The sequence below is a fragment of the Pelobates fuscus genome, chromosome 7 (assembly GCF_036172605.1).
Source record: "Pelobates fuscus isolate aPelFus1 chromosome 7, aPelFus1.pri, whole genome shotgun sequence".
NCBI classification, from domain to species: domain Eukaryota; kingdom Metazoa; phylum Chordata; class Amphibia; order Anura; family Pelobatidae; genus Pelobates; species Pelobates fuscus.
The window spans coordinates 58,013,561-58,040,987 of NC_086323.1; the positions used below are offsets into that span (position 1 = coordinate 58,013,561).

Here is a 27,427-nt window from a genome sequence, read left to right on the forward strand (position 1 = left end):
GAAAAACAGCAAGGATGCCTACCAGCACCAATTGCCAAAACAATGGGAGTCATGACAAATGCCAACCTGTACCTATATTGTTGTCCAACAAATGCATGTGATGCAACGACAAACCAAAAATAAAGAATTTAAAAATTAAATAAAAAAATAATATATATATTCATACAAAACAAACTACACTTAGTAGGCATTAGACATTCCTAGCCACGTTTCTTTTGGTTTCCAGGTCATACAATGGGACATGCAGTGAAAACAAAATAACCATAAGGTAAAATCCGTTCTCACCATTACTTGCTCCCTTAAATGCTCTCTCTCGTACAATATCTTCTTTCTCTGATGTCACGGGTGGCTTGGAGATCAAACGGCGGCTCCGAAGAATATAACCCTCTTCCTCCGTCATTCTGATAGCACTATTCTAGAAATCACAAACAAAGAGTAGAATGACAATGGCGATTAACAAAAAAGCAAAATATGGTTGTCCCTTTCTATTTCCTGTCAATTAGAAAAATATAAATTATATTAAAAAGATTCTAAGAAAGAAAATACAAATAAAAGGCACAATTATGGACTGAACTGGCAGATAGTATTTAGTGATTCTTGTGAGTCTGCTGGTATAGACAGGTAATGTTTTTGGTGGGGTGTTGAATACAGGATGTGATTATGTGGCATTTTAAACAAACACAAAGTTAAACAAAGGTTGACATGTTTTTTGGCAAACAGCCTTCCCAGGCCATATAATTCAGTACACAAACACGCCGTGCGAGTGGAAACCAGCCATAACATGGAGATTAAAACTAGTTGCATTACTTGATATCCAATACTCAATTTAACAAGCACTGCAGAATATCTTATCGGTTTATCCTAGGAGAAAGGAAAGTCTTTATCAAAATAGGACAACACAAAAAATTAATTATTAAAGGAACGCTATAGTGTTTGGAATACAAACATGTATGCTGTTTAGGTAATTGTCCCCCCTCCGATTGCAGTGAAAGGGTAGTTTGACTCCCTTGCAGGTCTGGCAGCGGGTGGCCCTGCCTCCCATAGGAAAGCACTGGGAAGCTATTGCACATGCACAGCAAAACACTGCGCCAATCAGCCTCTAAATCAATGCATCTCTATGAGAAGCGTTCAGCGTCTCCATGCAGAGCGTGGAGACGATAAACGTAGCACTGAGATAAGAAGCACCTCTAGAGGCTGTCTGAGTGACAGTCACTGGAGGTGTGCAGGGATTCTGGTGTCTGAAAACAATGCAGGGACAGGCTATAATGTAAATGATGCCTTTTCAGAGAAAAGGCCATGTTTACATTGCTGCTTAGCAACACCTAGACAGCCACTAGAGGTGTTACTAGGCAGCAATGTAAAACGCTGCCTTTTCTCTGAAAAGTTACATTACATTTACATTATAGCCGGTCCTTGCAGGCTTTTCAGACACCAGAACCAGCGCGTTAAGCGGAAGTGGTTCTGGTGACTATACTGTACCTTTAAAGGAGCACTCTGTGCATTATAAAAAATTACAGCTCACTATCGTAGGTCAAGGGACACTACAGATTTGCTGAAGTGCTATGTGTGAAGAGTGTGCCTTTTTTTCTTAAGTTTACAAAAAAAAGTCCAGATTTCAATAGAAATCGGCACTTTTATAAATTAGCCTTGTCACACCCTCTGGCTGACAATCAGACAACATGCCCCGCTACTTCCTGGTTTGTTTAGCTTAGTGGAGCAAAACTCAAGAAGCAGGCAATTTCTCCTCTCTGTGTCAAACCATTTTCACAGCTCCTAAATACAGCCCCCTGCCAAACTCTAGCACTTCTATCTCAGTAACAATAAATCACTGCCCATATTACTAGCACATCCCTCTTATATTTCATTAAAGGACCACTATAGGCACCCATACCACTTCAGCTTAATCCAGCCTCTAGTGGCTGCCTCATTGACAGCCGCTAGAGGCGCTTTCCGATGAGACTGGCTGAATGCGCGCGCTGAATGCCGCGCATGCGCATTCTGCTGATGACGGCAGAATAAGGAGGAGATTCCCCAGCGCCGAGGGAGCCCGGCCCTGGAAAAAGGTAAGAAATTAATCCCTTCCTCACCCCTCAGCCCGGGGGGAGGGGGACCCAGAAGGTGAGGGGGACCCAAGGACCCTATAAAGCCAGGAAAACGAGTATGTTTTCCTGGCACTATAGTGGTCCTTTAATCTCACATCCCAGTACCAAGACATCAATGCAGCACTAGCAAGTCTCTTCATCACAACATTAATAGATCACCCACCGACATCTCAGAACCAAACCATCATCACCCAGTATATTGTAGCGCCGGTACATCACACAATGCCATTAATAAATTAGAAGCATGTAACACGGCACAGGAAGAAGTAGGAGTCAATGAGTTGCTATCACAAGTTTTTTATCACTAGCATGTGATAGTATGTTTATTGCTCCAACATAAAAAAAAAAAAAGCAGGAATTTCATTTTAGATTATTTGTTCATGTAATCAGATTGTTATCTACACATTCACAAAATTAAAATGTTAGCAAATTTACAGAATGTTTAATTTTGGAAATAATTAAATTTGATAGTAAAATAGGAAGACTGACAATTCTGTGCACATAAACATGCATCTGCTGATCAAGGCAACGTCAAAGTGACCTGTAGGAATCATGATGATGTTTGAGGACATATTATCAGACTGATAACTAGTGAGCAAGGAAGTTCACAACGAGGACAAATCATATCAACATCATTCCCCAAGGTCTACAATAAACCATAAATATATTAGGTGGAGAACAAAATATGGCGTGACCGAGGCAGTCACAATTAACACTTTGTCCACCAAACGCACCAATGAGTGATGGTACCCAGATACCAAAATAAAATAAAAAATCTGAGAAACTGATTTCATAGTGTATTCTTTATTGTGTTTCCTTTTTAGATGCGTATATTACACACACACACAATTAATATATATACAAACACACAACGCGCGCAAAAATACACATTTGTTTTCTACCATTTTAAATTGTTATATTTAGTTTCCTCATTTCATTTCTCCGGATACATTTTGAATAAACTACGGTGAGAATAAATTAGAGGAAGTGACGCTTGCACTGACAGCTGATCCTAGTTTCAAAAAGGAAATCTGCAGGGTGGGCAGAGGAGAGATTATCTTATTTGGACAAGTATTTTTAGTTACAAATATTTAGTAAACATTAAATGGAACAATTTACATTTTATGTAAAATTCTCTGACTTATACAATAAGAACTACTGCCACCCCGTGTTCACACAAATCCAACCATTAATGGTCTTAAAGGAACAGTCAGGGCACTCTAACCACTTCATTGAAGTTAAGTTTTTATGGTGCCAGGAGGTATTTTATCAAGTCGTTTCTGTCTGTTGCTTCCACTAGCTGATTTTCTGAAAGCGTATGTGGACGAGAATAGTGAGAAACAGTGATGAGAAGACAACTTGAATCCCTCCAGGGACCTCCTAGCACCATAACAACTTAATTTCGATAAAAGTTGTTATGGTGCCCAGAGTGTTTTTCCTTTAAAGGACCACTCTAGTGCCAGGAAAACATACTAGTTTTCCTGGCACTAGAGTGCCCTGAGGGTGCCCCCACCCTCAGGGTCCCCTTCCCGCCCGGCTCTGGAAAGGGGAAAGTGTTTAAAACTTACCTTTTTCCAGCGGTGGGCGGAGAGCTCTCCTCCTCTTCTCCTCCCCGTCGGCTGAATGCGCACGCGCGGCAAGAGCTGCGCACGCATTCAGCCGGTCACATAGGAAAGCATTTATAATGCTTTCCTATGGACGCTTGCGTGCTCTCACTGTGATTTTCACAGTGAGAATCACGCAAGCGCCTCTAGCGGCTGTCAATGAGACAGCTACTAGAGGAAATAGGGGAAGGCTTAACTGCTATGTTTATGAAAAAATGGGTTAACCCTAGAAGGACCTGGCACCCAGACCACTTCATTAAGCTGAAGTGGTCTGGGTGCCTAGAGTGGTCCTTTAAGAATGTGAAACACAGTGTCGAAGGATTCTGTGCTAAAATAGAGTGAAAATAGTAGCGATTTAGACTACTGCTGCTTCATGAAACTTGCATGGAATCGCAATCATTGTATGAGACAGATTAAACTTTCCTCCAGTTCTAGGAAATTTTAATTCCGTTTTAGAATGTTTTGACTTCTTAACTGGGGATCACCAAGCAACACTCCTCACCTCCTAGCAGTAGCCAGGAGAGCCATAAGCTCCTGTTCTGAGAGATTATCCCATTCTAAAATGGTTTTGATTACCGGTACTTACTATGGAAGGGGTGCCAGGGCACTCCTTGTGCCATAGCCACTACTGCAGGGTGTAGTGGTTATGGTGATTGGGGTTCCTTTTATGGGGTGTTAATCATTTTGAGATTCAAAACAAAAGTGACCATCCATGTATATGCCAAGAAACAGTCACATAAGGAGGGTTTTTTTTTGGTTTTTTAGGAATGAGCTGCAAATCAGATTTTGCATAAACAGACAATTATCTGAATTATTTTTATTAAAAGGACACTCCAGGCACCAAAGCAACGTACATCTAAATTAAGTTATTATGGTGCCTGGAGGTCCCTGAAGACTCAAGGGGTTAAACTATTCTCAAACGGTTTAACCTCAAAGTTGCCTGCAGCGTCGGTCTCAACTCCCCCCCAGGTGGCACCGAGCTTCAAAATTTTCAGCTGACACTCTCTGCCAATCAGTGACTCCCCACTCACTAACTGGCTTGGAAAAGATATATTGGAGGCAACTTATGGGTTAAACCGCTCGAGGAGGAGAAGCCGCACGGGTCTATACAGCCAAGTATGGCCAAAACCAAGACTGTGGCTGTGCTTCGTTCAGTAGTGCTAACCAGATTCTACTGCAATAAGTTCTGCAGCTGCTCGGAAGTACCTAAATTAATTGTCAAATGACAAACGCCAGGACACTAAGGTAGTGGTTATAGTGTTTGGAGAGTTCCTTTAACCATGGAAAATAACATGTATTTACATTTTTTGCTAGCTTCCAAGTACATCCTGGAGTGGGGTGGGTGCTGACTCAGAGTGTGTCATATTGATTTTGTATTTTGGTTATAGTGTAAGTTTGGCAATCAAACCTGTGACTCTGATATACTGGAGCTCTATCCTCTGTGCCAGTTTCTTTACTCAACTTTTGGGAGCCTTGTGCTGGCAGCTTGGTATTCGCTGACAATGTTTGTTCTATAAGGACTAGCCTTTCTTCTGTCAGAATTATTAACTAAGCAGCCCTTTGAAACACTATACCTCCATCAATGACATATACCGTATATCAGGGTAAGGATGTGCAGGCACATACTTGCTTACAAATACCACTGCATTAATTTGTGCATGTGATTTTAAAATAGGTAAAACTCTGGATAACAGAGGGTCTTAAATTTAAACCCTGGACACTACACACAGTGAATGAGGTTATGGGGTCCTCTAGGTGACAGAGAGAGATTACACTATAACTAAAATACATGATAGAGTTCTAGGGACATTTAAACAAACAAATCAATTCAGATTTATGTATTTTATATTCCACTAGTTTTTGTTTAAAAGACTAGTTTTCCTTAAATCTTAGGGTAGCACTGAAACATATACATCCTTTCTATTCTCACGCACAATCGAGGAAAACCAACCCTCACACATATATATATTACTACATTGATTCGGAGTGATGGTATTATAGCTAATAAGGGCATTTCACATGATCACAGTTTCCTTTTGTTCAACAATTCTCATAACCCTCTATAAAGGCTGATGGGAGTTTTAGTCGTTCAAAAGAGTTAAGCTTGATTGTATGTAAAGAGAGAGACTTTACCGGTTTCCTGGCAAGACTTGGGGGAAAAAAATTAAATAAAATGAATATAGAATAATGAAATTAAAAGGGGGGGGGGAGGGGAGAGGAAAGAGTTCAACAAAGGAGTGGGTTTTAAAGGAAATGACCCTGCATTCTTTAATTCAGTGGACAATTATCCCAGATATTATAGAAAATAAAATATTAACAGATGGCTAATCAGTGTTCTCCAAGAGCAGATGGCAATAAGAGGAATGGTGTGCTAGCCAGCAGCAGCCTGATACCCAATATGCTCCTATTACAGTCTAAATACCAATACATCACTGGGATAATGAATGACAAGAAGAGAATGTAGAGCAAACTCACGTGTTCCCGTGCCCGATTCGGTGGAGGGGGTTTCCTGGCCCCGGTGGCCGGTGTGGGGGTGCTGCTGGAGCCTTTGTGATGTACAGGATGTCCTCCCCCAGACAGATCAGCTGAACTCTATGAGCAGCACTGCCTCCAGCTCGATTTAATGAAACCAACACGTCTCACTCACACACCCGCTCTGTACACTGCCTTTCCACTCTATGGTACTCGGCTAGTATGTCTGGGAATGAAAAGTAGAGGTTTGGGGTGTATGTACTGCGCATGCGTGCCGAGCCGGACTCCTACCTGCGAGCTTGCGCACTCGGTGGTACCTTCGCGCATGCGCATCGTCCTGGCTATTGTTGCTCTTTGTCAAACCAGGCTAATTAATATTATGGACAGGCTCTACTAATAATGTATAAGTTAAAAAAAAGTCTAGGAGGAAAAGTTAGAGATTTTTCTTGTCGTTTATGGTCTTTTAGAAAGGGCCTTAGTCACTAAACTCGAAATTGCTGTGAATTGAAATCCGAATGGCATAATTTAGGCTGATCTGGAAAAAATGTCAAATGTATCTTGTGTGTTTTGCAATTTTTTTTAAAACGTGTATTTTGCTAAAGGGACACTATAGGCATGCAGACCACTGGATGCACAGTCCCTGTCCCTTTATCCCTGCAATCTAAAACATTGCAGATTCATAGAAACTCCAGGTAAGGTTTCCCAAATGGTTTCAATATTTCTCCTGGCACCATAACCACTACAGCGGGAAACTGAAGGCCAAAGTTCTCCATTTTATTTCAGTTCAACAATTTTATTCTAAAATTGTAAATAATGATTTGGGAAAGCTTTGAGATAGGGATGTCTAGTCTAACACACTTTGTAGTATTAGTTGTAGTTGCTTTCAGAATTGTTTTTAAAATATTGCACTCCCACCCCATATGGGGATTGTCACTCGAGCTTCATGTTAACACCAGCATAAGTGATGAATAGAGGGGTACAGTTAAAAGACTCCAATGAAAACATGTTTTATTTTCTTTAACAGTTTAGTAGATGTACCCCGAATGAAAACATGTATGCGTTTGATTATGCATTTTGTCATTTAGTGCGTTCCTTCTCCCTGCTGGGACAGGAAGAGATCTGGGACAGAGAGAGAAGAATAAAGAGAGAGGAGACAGAATAAAAGAAAAGGAATAAAGAGATCTGAGACAGAATAAAGAGATCTGAGACAGCATAAAGAGATCTGTATGGTGACAGAATAAAGAGAGAAGAGACAGACTACTGAGATCTGAGACAGAATAAAGAGATCTGAGACAGCATAAAGAGATCTGTATGGTGACAGAATAAAGAGAGAAGAGACAGACTACTGAGATCTGAGACAGAATAAAGAGATCTGAGACAGCATAAAGAGATCTGTATGGTGACAGAATAAAGAGATCTGTATGGTGACAGAATAAAGAGATCTGTATGGTGACAGAATAAAGAGAGAAGAGACAGACTACTGAGATCTGAGACAGAATAAAGAGATCTGAGACAGCATAAAGAGATCTGTATGGTGACAGAATAAAGAGAGAAGAGACAGACTACTGAGATCTGAGACAGAATAAAGAGATCTGAGACAGAATAAAGAGATCTGTATGGTGACAGAATAAAGAGATCTGAGACAGAATAAAGAGATCTGTATGGTGACAGAATAAAGAGATCTGAGACAGAATAAGTGAGGTTCAAATGAAGTGCAATAACATTTAGGCGCTATCGGAGACTTTGTAACAGGGTTTGTTACAGTTGTGTCCTATGTTTAAAAGAAAATGTTGGTCATGCCAACAGCAAGAGGACGTAGTCTTAAATTAGAGGGGCAAAGTGGTAGAGGTTAACACAGTAAAGGAGTTTAAGCATGCGTGGGATAGGCATAAGGCTATCCTAACTATAAGATGAAGCAAGGGACTAATGAAAGTATTTGGGAAATTGGGCAGACTAGATGGGCCGAATGGTTCTTATCTGTCGTCACATTCTATGTTTCTATGATGTGGTATACGCAATGGAATGGGCAGGGTTCTTAACAACAACTTCTTTTCCTGACCAAGATAGGTAGATTCACATTTGAGTTTCTGAGGATATGAATAAACACTATTAAACACATACTGTTTTAGTTATATTGTATTTTCTGTGTTAACTGTCAGTGACATGCAAAAGGTTTTCTGAATCTACTGACTCTGGGCAGTGAAGCAGCTGCTTATTTAAAAAATAAAATAAAAAAAAACTGACCTTTGTCAAAACAAAAAGGTTACTTGCACACCATCCTAAATCCCTATGCACTTTCAATAACTGGTATTTTTTAGTATACTCCAATGGCCATTAAATTGTAAGCTCACCTGCCACATCCAGGCAAATCCTCCAAGGTGAGTCTTATGCTAACAATTCACATTGCTTCTTTGAGCTAAAAGGCAAATTCTCTAATGAGACAGAGAGGGGGGCCGCCTGGATACCTTCTGGGCCGGTGCACAGCTGCACCAGCCAAGGTTTGTGGGTGTCTGGCAGGCGGGGAGAGCTGTGCTGCTCCCCTCCTGCCTGTGCGTAGGGTGGCCGAGCGGTCTGTCAGGAAGTGCTCACTCCTATCCTCCTGTTTCTCCTGTCATAGGGGGGCCCAAGAGGTAGCCTGCTGGTTGTGAGTATGTGTGTGTCTGTAAGTGTATGTGTGTGTGTGTCTGTGAGTGTATGTGTGTGTGTCTGAGTGTGTGACTGTAAGTGTATGTATGTGTGTGTCTGTGAGTGTATGTGTGTATATGTCTGTGAGTGTGTGTATATGAGTGGATGTGTGTCTGTTAGTGCATGTGTGTCTGTATGTATGTGTGTGTGTGTATGTCTCTGTGTCTGTATGTGTGTGTGTCTCTACATGTCTGTGTGTGTGTGTATCTATGTGTGTCTGTATGTATGGGTCTGTGTGTGTGTGTCTGCATGTGTGTCTGTATGTGTATCTGTTTGTTTGCATGTGTTGGGGGGGGGGGGGCAGGGATGTATGTGGTGGGAGGTAGTTGTATGGAGGGATGCTCCAGGGCAATTTTCGCACTGGGGCCCCGTGGTTTTTAGTTACACCTCTGACATAAGCAAATACTAACATATAAAAGTAGGCCTTTTGTATTGTTGCCATGTCTTTCCTCTCTCTTTTATTTTTCTTCTGTATCCCTCTTTTGTGATGAAAGTGAAAAACAACATTCTCAAAATGAAGGAAATCTATGGAACAAATTTACTAATTATTTAGGAAGCAGAGTTTACAAAACGTGTAAATAAATAAATAAATAAAGCAGCATAAAGCAATCAGAATGCTCACAATATGCAGGGCTTTTTTGGTTAGTTCCTTAAAAACCATATATTTTTTTGCCATCAAAAGTTAATCACTCTGGGATATTCACTAAAGTGAGAGTTCAGATTCAAATTTAAGGTCATTTATGTAGTCAGAGTTATTTACTAAAAAGTGAGAATTTTCTTCAATTCAAAAAGGATTTTTCAAATGTATGGCCTAAAATAGCTGTACTGAAAAAAAATAAACTTTGAACACTTTTAAATAGAGACATTTCTCACTTTTAGTAACAACCTCAGACTAAATAAATTATAGCCCTTTAAAGGGTTAACATGGTGAAGAGTCTTGTGTTATTTAATTGGTTTTCAGATTTGCATATACAATAATACATTTTTAAATACTATTCATCACAAAGCACTACCATACCAAATTCACAAAGGATATCGGGAATAATCATTGGAAGGTACTTATTCCTCAAAACTGTTAATTACAGTTTTAGCATTGCAAATAGTTTAATAATTATAGGGATTAGCTTAAACAGTAAGCAAGTTGTAATGACTAATGCACAAAGGATTAATTTGTATATGACGTTTGTTTACCATATGCAGTGCTTAATATGTGTGTGATACTTACACATGTCATATATCTTGGGACAGTCACGAAGTTCCAAAGTAGCCATCATAATTTCCAAGAAAATAATTGATGGTAAAGTCAGGGTAATTAATAAGATTAAAGTTGTACTAAGGAAAAATGTTTTATTGCTCCATAGTTTGTCTCCCCACCGGCCCATGAAGTCACACAGCAGGGCCGGCGGATTGATAGCGCGGGCTCTGCATGGGCCGGCAGGGGAGATACATTGATCTCCCCTGTGGTCCTCAATCCATGGCCATCGCGACCCATTGGGCATTTGCCAGGTATGCCCGATGGCCAGTCTGGGCCTGAATGTATGTCTTTATGAGCATGTGTCTGGGACCGAATGTGTGTGGGGTAGCTGCTTGCGGTGTGTTGTGTTTATGGGGGCTGCCTGTGACCTTTGTGCATGTGTGTATGATGAATGTCTTCAGTTTGTGACTGGGGGTTGTGACATGGTAGGGGGCTGTGAGAGGGTAAGGGGACGTGACAGGGTGGGGTGTGGAGTGGCTGTGACAGGGGGTAGGGGGGCTTGATGGGCTGTGACGGGGGGATAAAGTGGCTGTGACAGGGTAGGTGGGTGGAGTGGCTGTGACAGGGGTAGAGGGGGGGTGGAGGGGCTATGACAGGGAGTGGAAGGGCTGTGAGTAGCTTGTGTGGGAGGCCGGCTTAGCAGCCTTCTCTCGGGTGCGGGGGTCAGTATGTTCACCCATGCAGTATGGCGCCGCTTCCCGCCCTTGGGCTCGGCGGCGTTTGCAGGTTGCAGGTGTCACTGGTCGAGAAGTGGGTCTGGCAAGATGGGTGGTCCCCCGCTGGTGTACGTTCGAGTGGGAGCTGGTGCCCGGGGGATTTATTGATTTCTTCTGCCGTTTGGGTGTTTGGTGTAACAATGGTTACTAGCCTGTTATATTCATTTTTAACAAAAAATGTGCAAATGTAAAAAGCCACGAACATGTCTGCATGAACCTGCCTGTGTCTGCTGTCGTGGCTACATGGGCCTGCATGTAAAATCTTTTGCACCAAAAATAAAGAATTAAAAAAAAAAAAAGACTAAGACTCCAAAAGGGGACAGCCTAGGTTGCAGCATACACATGTGCCACTGTTTGCCTTGCATCTACCAGGTCGTCTCTGTAATGTGTGATCTTTTGGCATTTAGAATTTGTGCTTATTAATAGTAGGATTTGTGGAAACCTAGAACACCACCAGGTCTTCCAATTATGCAGTGAGATAGTCTTGATTCCTTGCATTGTAGCCCACAAAGTCCTACTTATTTATCCTCATTTCAGCATCAGCAGAAATATATTCCTCTGCCAGGCTTTGCTCAGCCCCTCTACATCTCTGCAGACAGACTGTAAACATTGGCACATATCCCATCTCACCCACTGTACTGAAGGCTTTGCAGTTCAGACTACAGAGTCATTCCAGTATCCAGGGTCCCCTAGTCCTGATAGCATCCCCCCCATACAACTACCTCCCACCCCATACATCCCTGCCCCCCCAAACAAACAGATACACATGCAGACACACACATAGACACACACACACACACAGACAGACCCATACATACAGACACACATAGATACACACACACACACACAGACATGTAGAGACACACACACATATGATCACATTCTTTAAAAAATAACATTAAAAAATAACATTACATTTCTGTGACACTAGCTGTGTTTGAAAATAATTGCATTTCTGCATTTATACTGATATTAGAAAAGTTAGGTGATACAATGTAATCTGTAAACCATTTCTTTTTTGTATCCCCCTACCATACTTCTTTAGATGATGAATCCCTTTATGCTATTGTTTTTAAACAACAACAAAAAAAGGACTTGCTATTGAAGGGGTCAATTCACTTTTTATGTGGCTACTTTTATCATCCCTATATTTTAGCCAATATTATTTTTTGGGATACTTCAGTCGTACCCACATAAAACAGAATACTTGGAATACCAATTTAAAAAATATATCACATGCATTAGCATATACTTTGGATCAACATTTGTTTATACAGACAGGGTGTGACCATAATCACTATAATTGGAACTATTCCTAAATTGTCTTCAGGCATGCAAGTAATATTAAGTAATAGTTTTGAACAAGAGAAAAAAAAATCTTTATACATGTCTGTACTTATGAACTTTTTAAACTAGATTTTATTCCAGGGATTTATGTCAATCAAAGATCAAGAAGCAACCCTCCACAGTTAGTTTATTCTACCTGATAGGCAATTAGAAAATGTTTCTCACCCCCAATCTCCCTGTTTTGTTTTGTTTTTTAATTCTTATTATCTATTCCACATTTACTATATAGAAACAAAGTATAACAAACAAAAAGAATGTATCAATAAATGTGAAAAATTTGGAATACACCCTCATTTAATCTGATCACAATGGGTGTTTGAAAGTGTAAATGCTGCCATCTCAGCTTTTCAGAAACCAGAGTTTTCTACTTAGCAAAATAATTTTATGTGGCCACTATATATTGTAAATTGGCACGGTGAGTTAGTACTCTATAGATAAGTCTGAATACAAAACACCTAAAACTGAGAAGAATGTGCTCTAATGTATGCATTCTCTTATGTACCGAGGTCAGATAACACAAGTAAGAAAGTATTATAAAACGTGGGGGTATATCTACTAAATGTACATTTTATCTTTAACGCGTAGTCCAGGAGATAACTACATAAGTAGTAAGTGGACTATTATAAACTTCAACAGAGGAGACGATTTGTCCTGTTCTGACTTTTCCCTTAATTTGTTGTCCTGCCTGTAATCTGTTCAGAAGAAAAACAACTGGTGGCTCCAGGCAGGTACCTTACGTTAATTATCTTACCATCACTCACAGAAGAGTAAATTGCCTTCTGGGCTTAAATTACAGTGGCTAAAGTGGAGCTTACACAAAATATTTGTTTGTTTTTTGCATTTTTTTTACATACACATTTCATTTTTGCTGAGCGTTTTGTAAATCTAATATCACCAATCCCATCATATTACGCTCAGGTAACTCTTCTGAGTAAAACAATAGCCATAACCTATCCCTTTGCCACTATCATGTGACCCTGACCAACACTGTTTCCCAGAAGCCCATGGCTGCATTTACAAGCCAGTCCCTGATGCTGAAGGGGAGGGGGAGAAATTGGCCTGGACTACTTCCAGGACAAATTCTGCATTCCTTCTACTATATTACCACAGCAATGCTCTCATACATGTCCTGGGAGCAGCCAGAAAGACTGCCTGGACTTCCCTGGGTGGAAAACACATTACATTTTTAATTATTATTTTTTTTAACTTTCCGCTCAGCCCCTTACACATCCCCTAACACCCCACTACATCCCCTAACACCCCACTTCAGCTTCTAACCCCACGCTACAGATCCTCACCCCTGTCTACTGCCACCAAACCCAACACAGGTCCTGACCCGGCACTACTGCCCCTAACCCCCCACTACAAGTCCTATCCCCGCCTCCTCCCACTTTAAAGTATAAACCAAAGATGTATAGACATATGTATATAGAAAAGGGGAATGGTCTAAATAATATTTAACCCACACAAAAAAGTATTTAAAACTAATATATAGCAAGTGTAATCAAACCAACATTTATAAGGAAGATACAACCTGAACTACAGGATAAAATAAAATAACAAATCTAAACATGCTGTAAAATCTAAAAAAAGGAAACTATACACGGTGAAGCACACTTAAGCGGGTAAGCAAAGGGAATGCAGAGGGAGAGCACTCACAAGATGGGAATGATACACAGGCTTGTCTCTCCCACAGCGGTATATCCCCAAAGCGCGTCTCTTCAATTCTAGGATTCCTATGGTGTAAATAAAATAGAGAAGAAACAGCAAAATAGTGCAACACTATATAGATAATAGATTTTAATAAAAAATTGCACTTACAAGAGTAAAGTAAAAGCAGCAAAAGTGAATGAGGGGGTTTGGCTTAACCAAGGTGGCTGCCTAACTGAAAAGCTCTGTGTGGTATTAAACAACAAAGAAAATTTAAAAAATATATATATTTCTCACATCATTTTATTGCTAAAATGATTATCCAACATTTTAAAACAAAAAAAAAGCAAGAAAAATCATCAAATGGATTGAAGAACAGTGAAAAGCATTACCACCACCTGTCTCAGTCATGGATAACAGAATATCACCTCGGAATGTGGAAATGACAGTTCCTGACAACAGGGTAGGTGACTCCCCTAATAACAGTTTCTATATTAAAAAACCCTTCAAAATCGTGAGGAGATCTGTAATGATCTAGGCGTCCGTATCACCAAAATAAAAAAAGACATAACTGAATTAAACATTAGGACGAACCAAGCTGAACATAAAATTTGCAGATTTAGAATATAGAAGTAGAAGAAATAATATACGAATTTGCAACATACATGAATCCATTAAACCTAATGAACTGTCTGACTATGTAAAGGCAGCCATACATTCGGTTTTACCAAATATAAGTGGTACAGAAATTATTATTGACCAATGTCATATGATTTTAAAACCTAACTCAGGATCAGGAGATGCTCTCAGAGACTCAATTGCCAGAATACATGTTTTTTTTCACATGGAAGACAATTTTACGGCCAAACTAAGAAGAGGATTTGAATTACCAAACAAATTCAAGCACTACCACACTTATGCGTAGACGTGAATTCCAACATTTCACTAAAGAACTGCAAACCAAACAAATTAAATATAGATGGGGATTTCCCGTAAAAGTTTTATTCAGATATGAAGGCCAAAACTACACCATAAACACACCAGAAGAAGGAGCTGATTTTTTTTTTTTAGCAACGTTAAACAATGGAGAAACCTTAGCACCTAGGATTTCAAGAAAACTAAGAAAAAAAGATGTTCCTGGTAATTAATAATCAGAATATTTTATGTATAGTAATACACATAGTTCTACACTAGTTATTTTATTCTCAATTAGTTTTTGGATATTAGATTAAATGATTTATATAGTTAATTGTTTAATTAATGTTATATATTCCATATACTTACATTTTGCTGTGATTAGAATATATAGGATTATATAATATTTTACATTTCCGTTTAAGAATTAATATCAGTTAATATGTTTGTATGTTGATTTACACATCCAATTGAATTATCATATGAAAGAATTACATGTATGGTTTTTCCCCGAGTACAAATAATTAGTAAGGTTAAGACGGACTCAAGACCTACGAGGATAAATAATTTATCCTTTTTATTCTTCATTTATCTTGTTTGAATATATAGGGAGTGGTGTCCTATCATACTAGATTCTTTTAAAGATTTCAGTGTGTTTTGCAAAGATTTCCTTTTCTTTGTGAAGATGATAACAGGATTATTGCAAGTTAAATGTAAGGGAACATTTCCTGCGAAAGTTACATGTTCAAGCTTTTTTTGTGATTAATACCACAATGATTTAGTACTGTTCCCCCTTTTTTGTGTTTTCTAATTTTCGTAGCTTAGGATATGTCATAGGTGTATGTATATACATGTGTGTGTGCACATATATATATATGTACGTGTGTATTTGTTGCAATATCTTTGTAAGAACTATATAATTTCATTCCACCTATAAAACCAAATCGAGAGGGGTGTCAAACCTTTTTAGTAAGAATGTGGCTTGCCAGACTGTTCAAGTAATTGATGATTCAGAGAGCAGATTCCTTTTTTGGGTAGGCAAGATTAACAACATGTCAAAAAAAATAGAAGGAGACCGCACCCCAAGCGATATATATATAAAATTGTATACGTACACAAATCTTTTTAGAGTTGTACACACAATTAACATTTGATAAAGCTAACTTAGAGCTCTGCTGTAATGCGCATGGACGGAACAATCCCTGTCTAAGGATATGTGTGGAAGCAGACGTCTCTGGTATCTCAAATAGGATGCAATATGCAGTTGATGAAATTTATTTTTTCAAAAATACTCCAATAGTGAAGTAAGTACCACTAAATGTGAAAAAGAAAGTAAAGTAATGTACTCACATTTGCTAGAGCAGAACTTGCTCTAGTATATACAGCTTGGGTGGTATAATCCCCACCTGGACTCTAAATTTAGCTATAACTCAGGATGAGGTGTTGGAGGCAATTAAAAATACTCCTACTGGTAAGGAACTGGGACCAGATGGTTTTATAATGTATTACTATAGGACTTTTTTGACTATTTTGTCCCCACACTTGACTGGGCTATTTAATTCATATTGGAATAAAGGTGGAATGCCCGGTGAAGCACTGTGCGCCCAGATTGTGACTCTTCCCAAGCTGGGTAAGGATCCAAATAAATGTGCAAATTTTTGTTCTATTTCGTTGCTCAACATCGAAATCCAAAATATATGCCAAAGTTTTGGCTTCTAGGTTGACCAAAGTAATCCCTAAACTTGATGAAAACGATCAGGTTGGATTTGTGTTAGACAGACAAGCCATGGATGGCCCTAGGAGGTTTATCAATATTATACATCAAATTAGAACAGATCGTGCGCCCTCTCTGCTTCTTTCATTGGACGCAGAGAGGGAGCTAGATAGAATACAGTGAGGATACTTGCAAGAGGTTTTGTTCAAATTTGGGTTTATGACTCCATTAGTAAATGCAATATTTGCTCTGTATCATCTTCCTACAGCTAGAGTGTCGGCCACGGGTTTCATCTCAAAAAGTTTTCCACTTACTAGTGGTACGAGACAGGGTTGTCCTCTGTCCCCTTTATTATTTATTCTGGCAATGGAACCCCTGGCCGAACTAATTAGGAATGACCCGAAGATATAGGATGTTGCAATCAGTGGTGTCACTCATAAGATTGGGCTCTTTGCAGATTATATCATTTTGTCTTTAAGGAACCCGGTTGCATCTTTTGATTCCTTGATGCACATATTAAAACAATTTGGGAATTTTTCCTCTTATGAACTCAATGAAACTAAGACACAAGCTTTGCCCTTTTATGTTTCATGGCCTGTCATGGATGGTCTGAGGGATGCCTTCAATTTTGAGTGGAGGGAATCACATGTGGCTTACTTTGGCATTAGCCAAAACCCTTTCGAACATGCATGAGTGTAACTTGGAAAAAGTCTGGCCAGAACTATAGAAGGAGATAGACAGATGGAGCGTGCTAGAGATATTATGACTGGGTAAAATACATTCATTAAAATTGAATGTTCTCCCAAAAATACTATACTTTTTAACGTCCATCCTACTGTCCATTCCTCTTTCCTTTTTTAAGAAATTCGGCTTAATTCGGCTATAATAAAATATATTTGGTCAGGCAAACCTAGTAGGATCAAATTATCTATACTGCAACATCTCAGAGCGCATGGTGGTTTGGGTGTACCTGATTTTCAAAGTTATTGTTTTGCAATGAATGCCGCACAGGCCTTTAAGTGTAATCTGACTGCCGATCTACCTCAGTGGTTATCAATTGAAAAAGAAAAGTTACTTCCGATTAAAGAATTGTTATGGTTACTTCATAATTTGAGCCCTAAAATCAGGAAAATACTTCCCACAACCAGGACAACGATAAAGACTTGGGATATAATGTTTAGGCAGATAACGGTTTTGTGGTCCAGGGCCATGCCAGTGTCCCATTTTAAAATATGATACTCCTGTGGTTGATGTTGATTTCTGGGGGTCCCTCTCTCTACATAATCTGGATGATGTTTACTCAAAAAATTCATTGTTACCATTTGACAAATTTAGATTAAAACGTTATTTAGAAGATTCAGATGCCACTAAATAAGAGATTGTAGTTACCAGATTAAGCGATAAATTTGAAGTGCTAATACTTGACCAAAAATATACTCATTTAGAGAAATCCCAAACAGAAGAAATTTATATTGATAACCCGGGAAGGAAAGGTACTATATCATTATCTTATTCCTATATTAATGCTAGGCCGCCAACCAAATTGGATTACATAATCGCATGGGAAAGGGATCTCCAGAGAGAAATTTCTTTGTATGATTGGTTGGCTGTTTCTTTAAATTTGAAAGGTATCACCCAGTGTTCGGCTCATTTGGAGAACCACTATAAAGTTTTATATCGGTGGTATCTGACTCCATCCAGGCTCCAGAAAATATACCACAATTCTACAAATCTCTGCTGGCGTGGCTGTGGGCAAACAGGCATATATTCCCATATGTGGTGGCATTTTCCACTTTTACAATTATTTTGGAAGAATGTACATACAATAATCAGGGATATTACTCTTTCTCTTGTGACTTTGACTCCAGAACTATGTTTATTCAAGTAATTTCCTGAAAACTTTACCAAAGTGGATAAGATAATGGTAGGCCACGTCTTGATAGCGACCACTATGGTAATACCACGTTATTGGAGGTCTGATGTAGTTCCTGCTATTAAAGAGGTATTTACACTGGCCTTAGATAATAAGTGCTATGAGATGCACCTCAGATTGCCATCAAACACAACAGAATCATTAACTTACTACTGGAACATATGGGAGGATAATGTCAAACGAAAATACTCTTTATGATTGTAGTTTATGTGCCTCTCGTTTTACTCTTGTTCTGTTTGTATATGCAACGGTTTGTACACTATTTATCGCCGGTGCATTGGGAATGCTTTTTCATCTTATTTGACACTATGTAGTGTTTTTAATAAAGTAATTAGTCTTGATTATTAGTAATATTTATTTCCATGTATTGTTCATTTGAAAGGCACAGTCAATTTACTTATAAAATATTAATTCAATTTCTCAAGTCATGTGTCTATTTAAAACTAAGATTAGAAGCCTATAAATTGATTTTTGTGTCTTTCCACCAGAAATAAGCAGATGTTCTTGAGTTTTGAGAGTTAGCGGCAGTCGGTACACGGTACTGGTAGGGTTGGCAACGAGTTGGTAAGTATAACTTAACGGCCCCATTTTATTGTGTATATAGGAAGTGTTAACTATAGTAGCAGCTGGTAATTTCCCATTGCTAAAGGTGATATATACCAGTTGGGTACAGCCACATGCACTTTAGCAAGTAGTGGTTGGCTGCTAAATATTAGCAATGAAATTAGAAACATGCCTATGGCCGCCATTTCTAACCTGCAACTTGACAGCAGAATAATTACATTAAAAAAAGCCATTGTATAACCAGCTTACAAGCTCAACAGAAGCTATTGATTTAAACTTCACACTTTCACTAACCTAACCTTGAACTCATTCCTATCAATGCACTTAGATACAGATGAGCATTCCCTGGTTGCATGACATAGGACACATAGTACGAAGAATTATGTCATCATTACTTTCTTTGTGTTTATCACGTTTTAACAGTACACGACTATCTTATCAATATACTTCTGGTACCATTCCAAGATTAAGGTATTATTTAATCAACCACTGATAGTGCTGGCCACACTGTGCTATTCTACAGACCTGTCTTCATGTAAATCCACCAACTTTTCAATTCTTTAAATTAAGAGGTAATTAACAACTTACTAGTAACTGGGCAGGAATTGCTGCTCGTCGCAACTATGTCAGCTGTTTCTCTGTATTTTTGGTGGGATTCCTTACGCAAGGATGTCACTGACTATATAGGTGATTGTACTACTTGTGCATGTATGAAATCTTTTCGTAGAGTTCCTTGTGGGCTTTTGCATCCGTTACCCATTCCTGAGAGACCTTGGTCTAATCTATCCATGGATTTATTGTTGAATTACCCCCTTCGAATGGTTACACAGTTATCCTGATGATAGTAGATCGGTTTTCCAAAATGGCTAACTTTGTGAATCTTCACAAGTTTCCCACATCCAGGGAACTAGCTAGTATCTTCGCTAGAGAAGTATTCCGGTTGCATGGTATTCCCGTATCTATTGTGTCCGATAGGGGTAGCCAATTTATTTCCAGGTTCTGGAAAGCCTTTTGTTCAGAAATTGGTATTTCTCTCTCATTTTCTTCTGCTTATCATCCCCAGTCTAATGGAGCGGCAGAACGTGCCAACCAGTATCTGGAGCAGTACCTTCGTTTTTTTGTGTCCCACCATCAGAACAATTGGTCTGACCTTCTTCCTTGGGCTGAGTTTGCTCGGAACAACGCCACTCATGATTCTTCCGGCAGAAGCCCTTTTTACGTTGTCTATGGCCAGCATCCCGTTTGGCTGGTTTGCGTAATACTTGGGAGCAAGTTCAGCGTTCTTTGGTGGATTCCGCTGCTCGCCAGAAGGCTCAGGCTGACAAGCATCGCAGAGCGTCTCCTTCTTATGTTGTGGGGGACAAGGTTTTGCTTTCCACGCGGAATATTCGCCTATGGGTGCCTTCTATGAAATTGGCTCCCCGCTTCATTGGTCCTTATCGTATTCTACATAAGGTTAATCCAGTTTCATATGCCTTGGGTCTGCCTAAGAATCTGCGTATTCCTAATGTCTTTCACACCTCATTGTTGAAGCCTTATGTACGCAACCGCTTTACCCGGCATACTCCTCCTCCCCCTCCTGTCTCTGTGGAGGGTCATGAGGAATTCGAAGTTTCTGCTGTTCTTGACTCTCGTTTCCTTAGGGGTCGACTTCAGTACTTGGTACATTGGAAGGGTTATGGGCCTGAGGAATGCAGTTGGATTTCAGCTGATGCTGTTCATGCTCCCCGCCTTGTGTGTTCTTTCCATTCTCGTTTTCCTGCCAGACCTGGCCCTACCCGCCCGGAGGGCGTGTCCTCAGGGGGGGTACTGTAGCGTTACTTACCTTGTCCGGGGGCCGGCCGAGGTCCTCTGTTCCCGGCGTGCTCAGAGCGCCGATGACGACGGGCGCTGACCGCGGAATGCGGTCTAGCTTTGAGAGTGCACCGCGCGTCATGAGCACGCTCTTAAAGGGGAAGTGGGAGCCGAAAATCAAAACGGTCTCCCATTGGCCCCTGTCACCCCACACTCCCCATACTCTCACATATTGGGGGCGTGGATATGACAGGGGCCAATCAAGAATAAGTTGAAGGTATTTAAACTGACCTCTCCCTTTACTCCCTGCCCTATCGTGGTTTCTGTTTCAGTTCCCTTTAGCGCTTGTTGTGTTCAGTTGTGTTCCTTCGTATTGACCTTGGCTTTGTTTCTGACTACGTTATCTCTTTATCCTTATCTGTTCTGTTTGCCGGCTTGCTGTTTTCTGTGTACCAGACCCCAGCTAGTCCTAGTTTACGCTGTCTTTCTGTGCCCTTGACCTCGGATCGTTCCTGACTCTGTCTCCTCTCATATACGTCGAGTCCGGCCATTCTAAGGTCCGGTAGATGTATCTCTCCTCTGTGTTGTCTTTTGTCGAGTTGAATCCTGCGAGTTGGGGTATATTTTCGTTACACTCACCTGTGCGAAATCAGTCATTACTCTTTATGGCCTGTTGGCAGCACAATGCAATATCCTGACTAAACCCTGACTAAACTTGCATAGCATGGGAAAGCCCTTATACCACCCGCCGTCAACATGTGCTAGTCCTACCGTGGGGGCATGAGCAGGGCCAGATTAAGAGCCCAGTGGGCCTGGTGCTGACAATTATGATGGGCCTATTTACAGAATCTTATCGACCAAAAACACTAAAACAGTCATACCTCCCAAGCGTCATGTATCTGATGGAGATGGTGTTTGAGGGAAACTCATAGGATGCAGCTATAAGAAAACACATACTCTATGCTAATCTCTCTCTAATTTATGCTTTCATCTTTCAAGTAAATCCATACCCCCTAACAGCAGTGTCCAGTGAAGCAGGAAGTCAATGGGCGGGGTAAAAGGGTGGGCCACTGGTGCGAATCATGTAACCAGACCTGCCAAAAGGGGAGAACATGCCCAAAAAGGGGGCATGTCTGTCCAAAGAATTGCATGTCAGGCTGCCCGCCAATCCTGCAGGCTGGCCAACTAAGGGCATACTATGCAGGCAGCATTCTGAGCTTGACATAAATGCGTCTAATGATGCGCTCACTCCATGCTTTCTGAGGACTGTCCCCTAGCACCCGCTGGTCCACTTGTCTCCTTATCTTCGTACTAGCAGGCAGAAGTTCCTGGTATACAGTCTGAGACAGAGAAAATGTGTATGTAGTGAGTGTAGAAGAAAGGAGGGGACATATCACAGTGTTAGAGAGACCAACAGCATTACCTAAACTTATTTTATTGTCAGCCAGTCCACACAGGTTTTGTTCCCATACATCCCTCTTAAGCTTCCAAACTTAAAGGGACACTATAGTCACCAGAACAACTACAGCTTATTGTATTTGTTCTGGTAAATAGAATCATTCCATTCAGGCCTTTTGCAGTAAACACTGTCTTTTCAGAGAAAATAACTCCACTGGCCACTCCTTAAATGGCTGCTAGAGGTGCTTCCTGTGGCAGTACTGCCTAGTGTGCAGCACTGCCATTCAGTGTCTCCACCCTCTGCATGCAGACACTGAACTTTCCTCATAGAGATGCATTGATTCAATTTATCTTTATGAGGAGATGCTGATTGGCCAGGGCTATGTTGGACTTGTGCTGGCTCTGCCCCTGATCTGCCTAGTTAACAGTCTCAGCCAATCCTATGGGCAAGTATTGTAATTTGCTCAGACCACCACTTCTGATGATGTCAGCAGACAGTCAGTTCAGAGGCAGAGCCAGCAGCTGCAGACTAAGCAGCTCTAGTGAGCATGGCAAGATGCAATGAATTCAGACTTTTGAAACTGGTACATCTAATTGTTCACAAGTATGGCTCAATGGGAATTTTTTTTGTATTGTTTTGTTTATTTGTAATGGCAATCAGCTATTAGAGCTCTCATCTTGTTCCTCAAGAAATCCAAATTGTGAGTATGGGGCGATGGTTATAACAATGAAATACCAGTCTTGTTAATGAACAATAAGAAATAGAATGGCCGATAACTATGGGACTTGGATGTTGACATGTAATTTGACGTGTATTGTTACCGAGTAAACTAGCAGAAGCCAAACACAGAGAGATGGATGCAGGTCTTCAGGAAGTAAGAAGTCTTTATTAACATACCGATCGGGCCTCAGATGAACTCCTGTTCCAAAAATATCTGAGAGGGCAATCCATTGTGCACAGGACTTTTGTTAACAGCATATCCCCTCCCATACAGTATAACCCCTCCTATATTCCTCAGACCAATCAGCACACAGGATATTCAGGATCTCCTTATATGGGCAGACCACATGGCTTGTTGAAGACAAAGGAATTTTCTATCCACTTCAACACATGCTCAGTATACTGATGACTCATCCAACTGTTTGTAACCAGATACTAATTAGCATATGCCATGTGGAGATTTCGGCCTACTAAATTTTGACCATGCTGGATTCCCATCACAGTATGGCAATATCCACCTTTTTAAATTCGTATATCTCCCTCTTTCGTGAAGCTATCTATATCTGCTTTCCATGCATTCCATAAATTGACATGTTCTTGTCATGATAAAGACTGATAAGATTTATGTGTTGTTTTTTTAATTCTTCCTTCTAACTTTTTTTATAGCTTTGAAAAGTTCTATATATTATTTGGTGCCTCCTAAATTTTGGGTCCCGTCCTGCCTTATTTCCATGTTGTCCAGCTTTTGGGGACACCAGGGAACTGTCCACAACTAACATAGCACGCACACATCATTATAAGCATTCATGCTATGTTTAAGGCACCAGCACCATGCAGTGAGCATTGAAACAGTGCTCCCTGCAGGATCAGCCCTCAGTGAGCTGGATAAAATAATTGGTAGGCAGCTTGGTGTATATTCACACAGGCTGCCTGCCAGTAAGGTAGGGGAAAACCACTTTTCTGTGCAAAGTTGCCCATATCTGTGCAGCCCCCCTTTTGGGCAGAGTCAGCGACACTCCGGCCCTCCCCATACTCTGCTCCCATTGGCGTCCTAATTCTGGGACTGCAGATGTGGGAGGTGTATTACTTACTTAGTACCCCACAAGAAAACGGTGATATATAACAAACTTTGGCCTCAAATGAATTGCGATTTGTCTGAACTTTGGGCGACTGGCTGTCTCGTCCAACTCCTGTAACTCCCAATCTCCATATGGACATATCACAAAACAAATGGAACAGACAACGGACAAACACTTTAGTTTAAATCATGAAATGGAGTTCCGTCAGTGGTGCCAAAAAAAGCTGATTGATGGGGAAAAAAATGTTTATGGTTCGGGGGCAACCACTAAAAGTTGATTTTATTCACAGATTGTCAGGTATTCACATCATTCTTAAACTTAGAACTGTCTCTGTAAGTATTAGCATCATTTTAAATATTTAAACTTCCTCTTTAAGAAACAGGGCTCATGACTATGACATCACAGTCTGGACCTTTATAAGAAGACGACTCCTTTCGCCCTTTGCCAGTTTGTGGTCTTTTTTGTGCTGATAGTTTGGTGTTTCCTGTGCTCCTGATTTTGTTTTTTTTGTCCCAGCTTGATCTTAACCAGTCCTGTTTGCTGAATGTTCTGACCTTGGTTTGTCCAACTATCTGCTTTGTAGTATGCTGACATTGCCTTAGCTTTCTACCCAATTTCCTGCTATTCCTGACTTGTCTGACTACCTGATTTCTGACTTTGGATAGTCTTCGATTTTATTTTTTACACCGTTTTGGTGTCTGTCTTTCAGACAAGTCCAACCACTCCTTTCTATCTCTGTAACTTTCACTAGTTAGGGGTAACTTACCTGTTTCCCTTGTCTGTACACCCATATCACATTTGGGACCCTATACTTACCTGCCTGGGGCTCAGGCCTTGACACAGATCAAGTGAGAAGTGACCAATAGAGGGGGAAAAACAGAGGAGCAGTAAAACAAACAATATATTTAATAAAATATAGTATATAAATATATATTGTTTTACCCCTGCTACCCACCTCCCCCCCCCCCCTATTGGTACTGCAAAATATATTCATATTATATTATGTATATATTTTTCAGTACACTGATTGGCTAATTTTTCTGCATCCTTTTTTTTTTTTTTTGTCTGTATGGAGGAAATTTATCTGGACCAAAAAGCCCACATGGACGAACGACTTAAATGTTTTTTTTTTTTTCATAGGAACCAAATGTTTCCAGTGTGCACAAGTCTAATTTATAATATGATGTAGAACGTTAGAAATATCATGGTTCCCTACAGCCAACATTCTCAGCCAATACATGAGACATCACTAACAATAAACGAGGCTCGTTATTCAGGATTGACAAGAAGTCACGGGAGTAAGAGGAAACAACATCTGTTATCACAGGTTTTTTACGACCAACCCATGTCTAAAGACGTACAATTAAAACACACTAATACATTCAAATAATAATTCTGGAATTGCAAATGGAATGAGTGGTTGGATGGTTCCCTAGCACAAATTTCCATAAATTACCCAATGCGATTCTTACTGCCTTACTCTCCGTATCAAGAGGCTATGGTCTGGTGTTTGAGCGCTGTTATTTGGACCAGCATAAAAAGAAAAGCTCAATATTCAGGAACTAGTCTAAAAATATTCTACTACAGGGCATCCACCATTTTCCATGTTTACAGTCAATCTCCAGCAATCTTGGTTTAGTGAATAACACTTTTTTTTCTATTTTTAGTCATCACTGTAAACCTACAATAATACCATTTGTAGGTAAACCTACATGATAAAGTTAGGGGCCTGAATTATAAAATCCGTACATTGTTAAATACAAAAGTCAAGCTTTGTCAAGCCCTAAGCACTCACTAGTGAACTAGAGGAGGGAAAGGCTCTGTCTATGAAGAATCTTGTGGCCTCGCACCAAAGATCTCTGTGTTGTAGTCTTGTGCATGCGCAAGAGAACAATGCTGATGTGGGCTCCAGGTAGCTGAAAAGTCAGGATTTGATGAGGACTGACAGGACAAAGATGGCAACAGCCGCAAGGGGTAGGTTCATGTAAACATAACTCACCTTTCCCTGCACCCACAGCACAGCCAGCTGAGCAGTCAACGTCAGGGTCTTTGCAAATTATGTGACAAAGCCGCTTTAATTTCCCAGGAACTGCTTTTTTGAATTAAACAAATGTAAGTCACAACAGTGGAAACTCTTTATGCCTTCTGGTATTTAGGGTTTACATGTCTCATCATGCATTTCAATACATAAGTTAGAAAGATAACATAAAACAATTTATCTCTTTGCATGCAGACATTATAAAAAGATAAAACACACAATGCTGATGTATACAGAACACAACACAGATCATTATACATTGTAAGTTCATGTTGTTCAAGCTCACATAGATTGTGGTTTTAACTTTGTCCATGTTTGGATGACGGTGATAGGATGAAATTGATATTGATAGCTAATATTGAATTCTGCATTAGCAAGATGTCACAGGTGTTGGAGAAAACAACATCTGAAATCACAGGTTTGTTATGACCAACCAATGTGCTAAAGACGTACAATTAAAACACACTAATACATTCAAACAATAATTCTGGAATTGCAAATAGAATGAGTAGTTAATTGTTTCCCTAACACATATTTCCATAAATTACTCTCTGTATCAAGAGGCCATGGTCTGAATACCCCTCACCCCCCTACATACACACTCTTTCTTTTTCTTTTTTAGTCATCACTATTAACCTACAAATGTACAGTTTGCAGGTAAACCTACAAGATGCAGTTTGGGGCCTGAATTATATAATGCAAGCTTTGTCAAACCTGCAGCCATTACTAGCGATTGGTGAGTGGAAAAAGGCAATGTCTATTGATGATCCAGTGGTCTCGCACTATAGACTTCAGTGTTGTAGTCTTGTGCATGCGCGAGAGTACAAGGCAGCTGAAGCTCAGGATCTAAAGATGCCAACAGCCGCCAAAAGTAGGTTCAGGTAAACATAACTCAGCTTCCCCTGCACCCGCAGACTACTGCACTGCCATTGGAGCAGTCACCATCGGGGTCTTAGCAAATTATGTGACAGAGCCGGTTTAATCCCTTAGAATTTTTTTTGTGTGTGTGCAGAAAACAGATGTAAATCACAACCATGCTTTATCCCTTATAGTGTTTAGTTAGTTAAAGGTAGAATAATTTAGTGAAAATAAAGACTTTTTTTAGGGCTTACATGTCCCATCATGCTTTTCAATATACAAGTTATACATTTTAAATTGAAAAGCATGATGGGACATGTCTTTTTGCAGGCAAATGTTAAAAGAAGATAAAACACACAACAGATCGTGATACATTTTAAGTTCATGTTATGTAGATTGTGGCTTCAATTTTGTCTGTTTCGATGACAGTCAGTGGTGTATCCTGGTTTTGTGCTACCCTAGGCATTACAAAACTCAGGCAACCCCACCCTGCCTTCTAAATACACATACACACTCACTGACACACATATACACTCAGTATCAAACACACACTTTCACTGACAGACACACATCCACTAGCTA

The 27,427-nt window shown here is 40.1% G+C and overlaps 1 protein-coding gene across 3 annotated transcripts in view; it reads right to left on the reverse strand.

The window, feature by feature from the left end:
• SOAT1 (sterol O-acyltransferase 1) overlaps positions 1–6,422 on the reverse strand; it is a 38,386-nt gene extending 31,964 nt beyond the window's left edge. Inside the window, exons 1-2 of one of the 3 annotated variants that reach the window (XM_063428324.1) lie at positions 6,182–6,422; positions 286–410 (exon numbers count right to left, since the gene is read on the reverse strand). In XM_063428324.1, the coding sequence (XP_063284394.1) occupies positions 286–400 (115 nt within the window). In that variant the 5' untranslated portion in view covers positions 401–410; positions 6,182–6,422. Of the gene's footprint in view, positions 1–285; positions 416–6,181 lie in introns of all 3 variants that reach the window. The other 2 variants (XM_063428325.1, XM_063428327.1) reach the window with 2 other exon arrangements.
• Between the last annotated feature and the right edge of the window lie 21,005 nt (positions 6,423–27,427).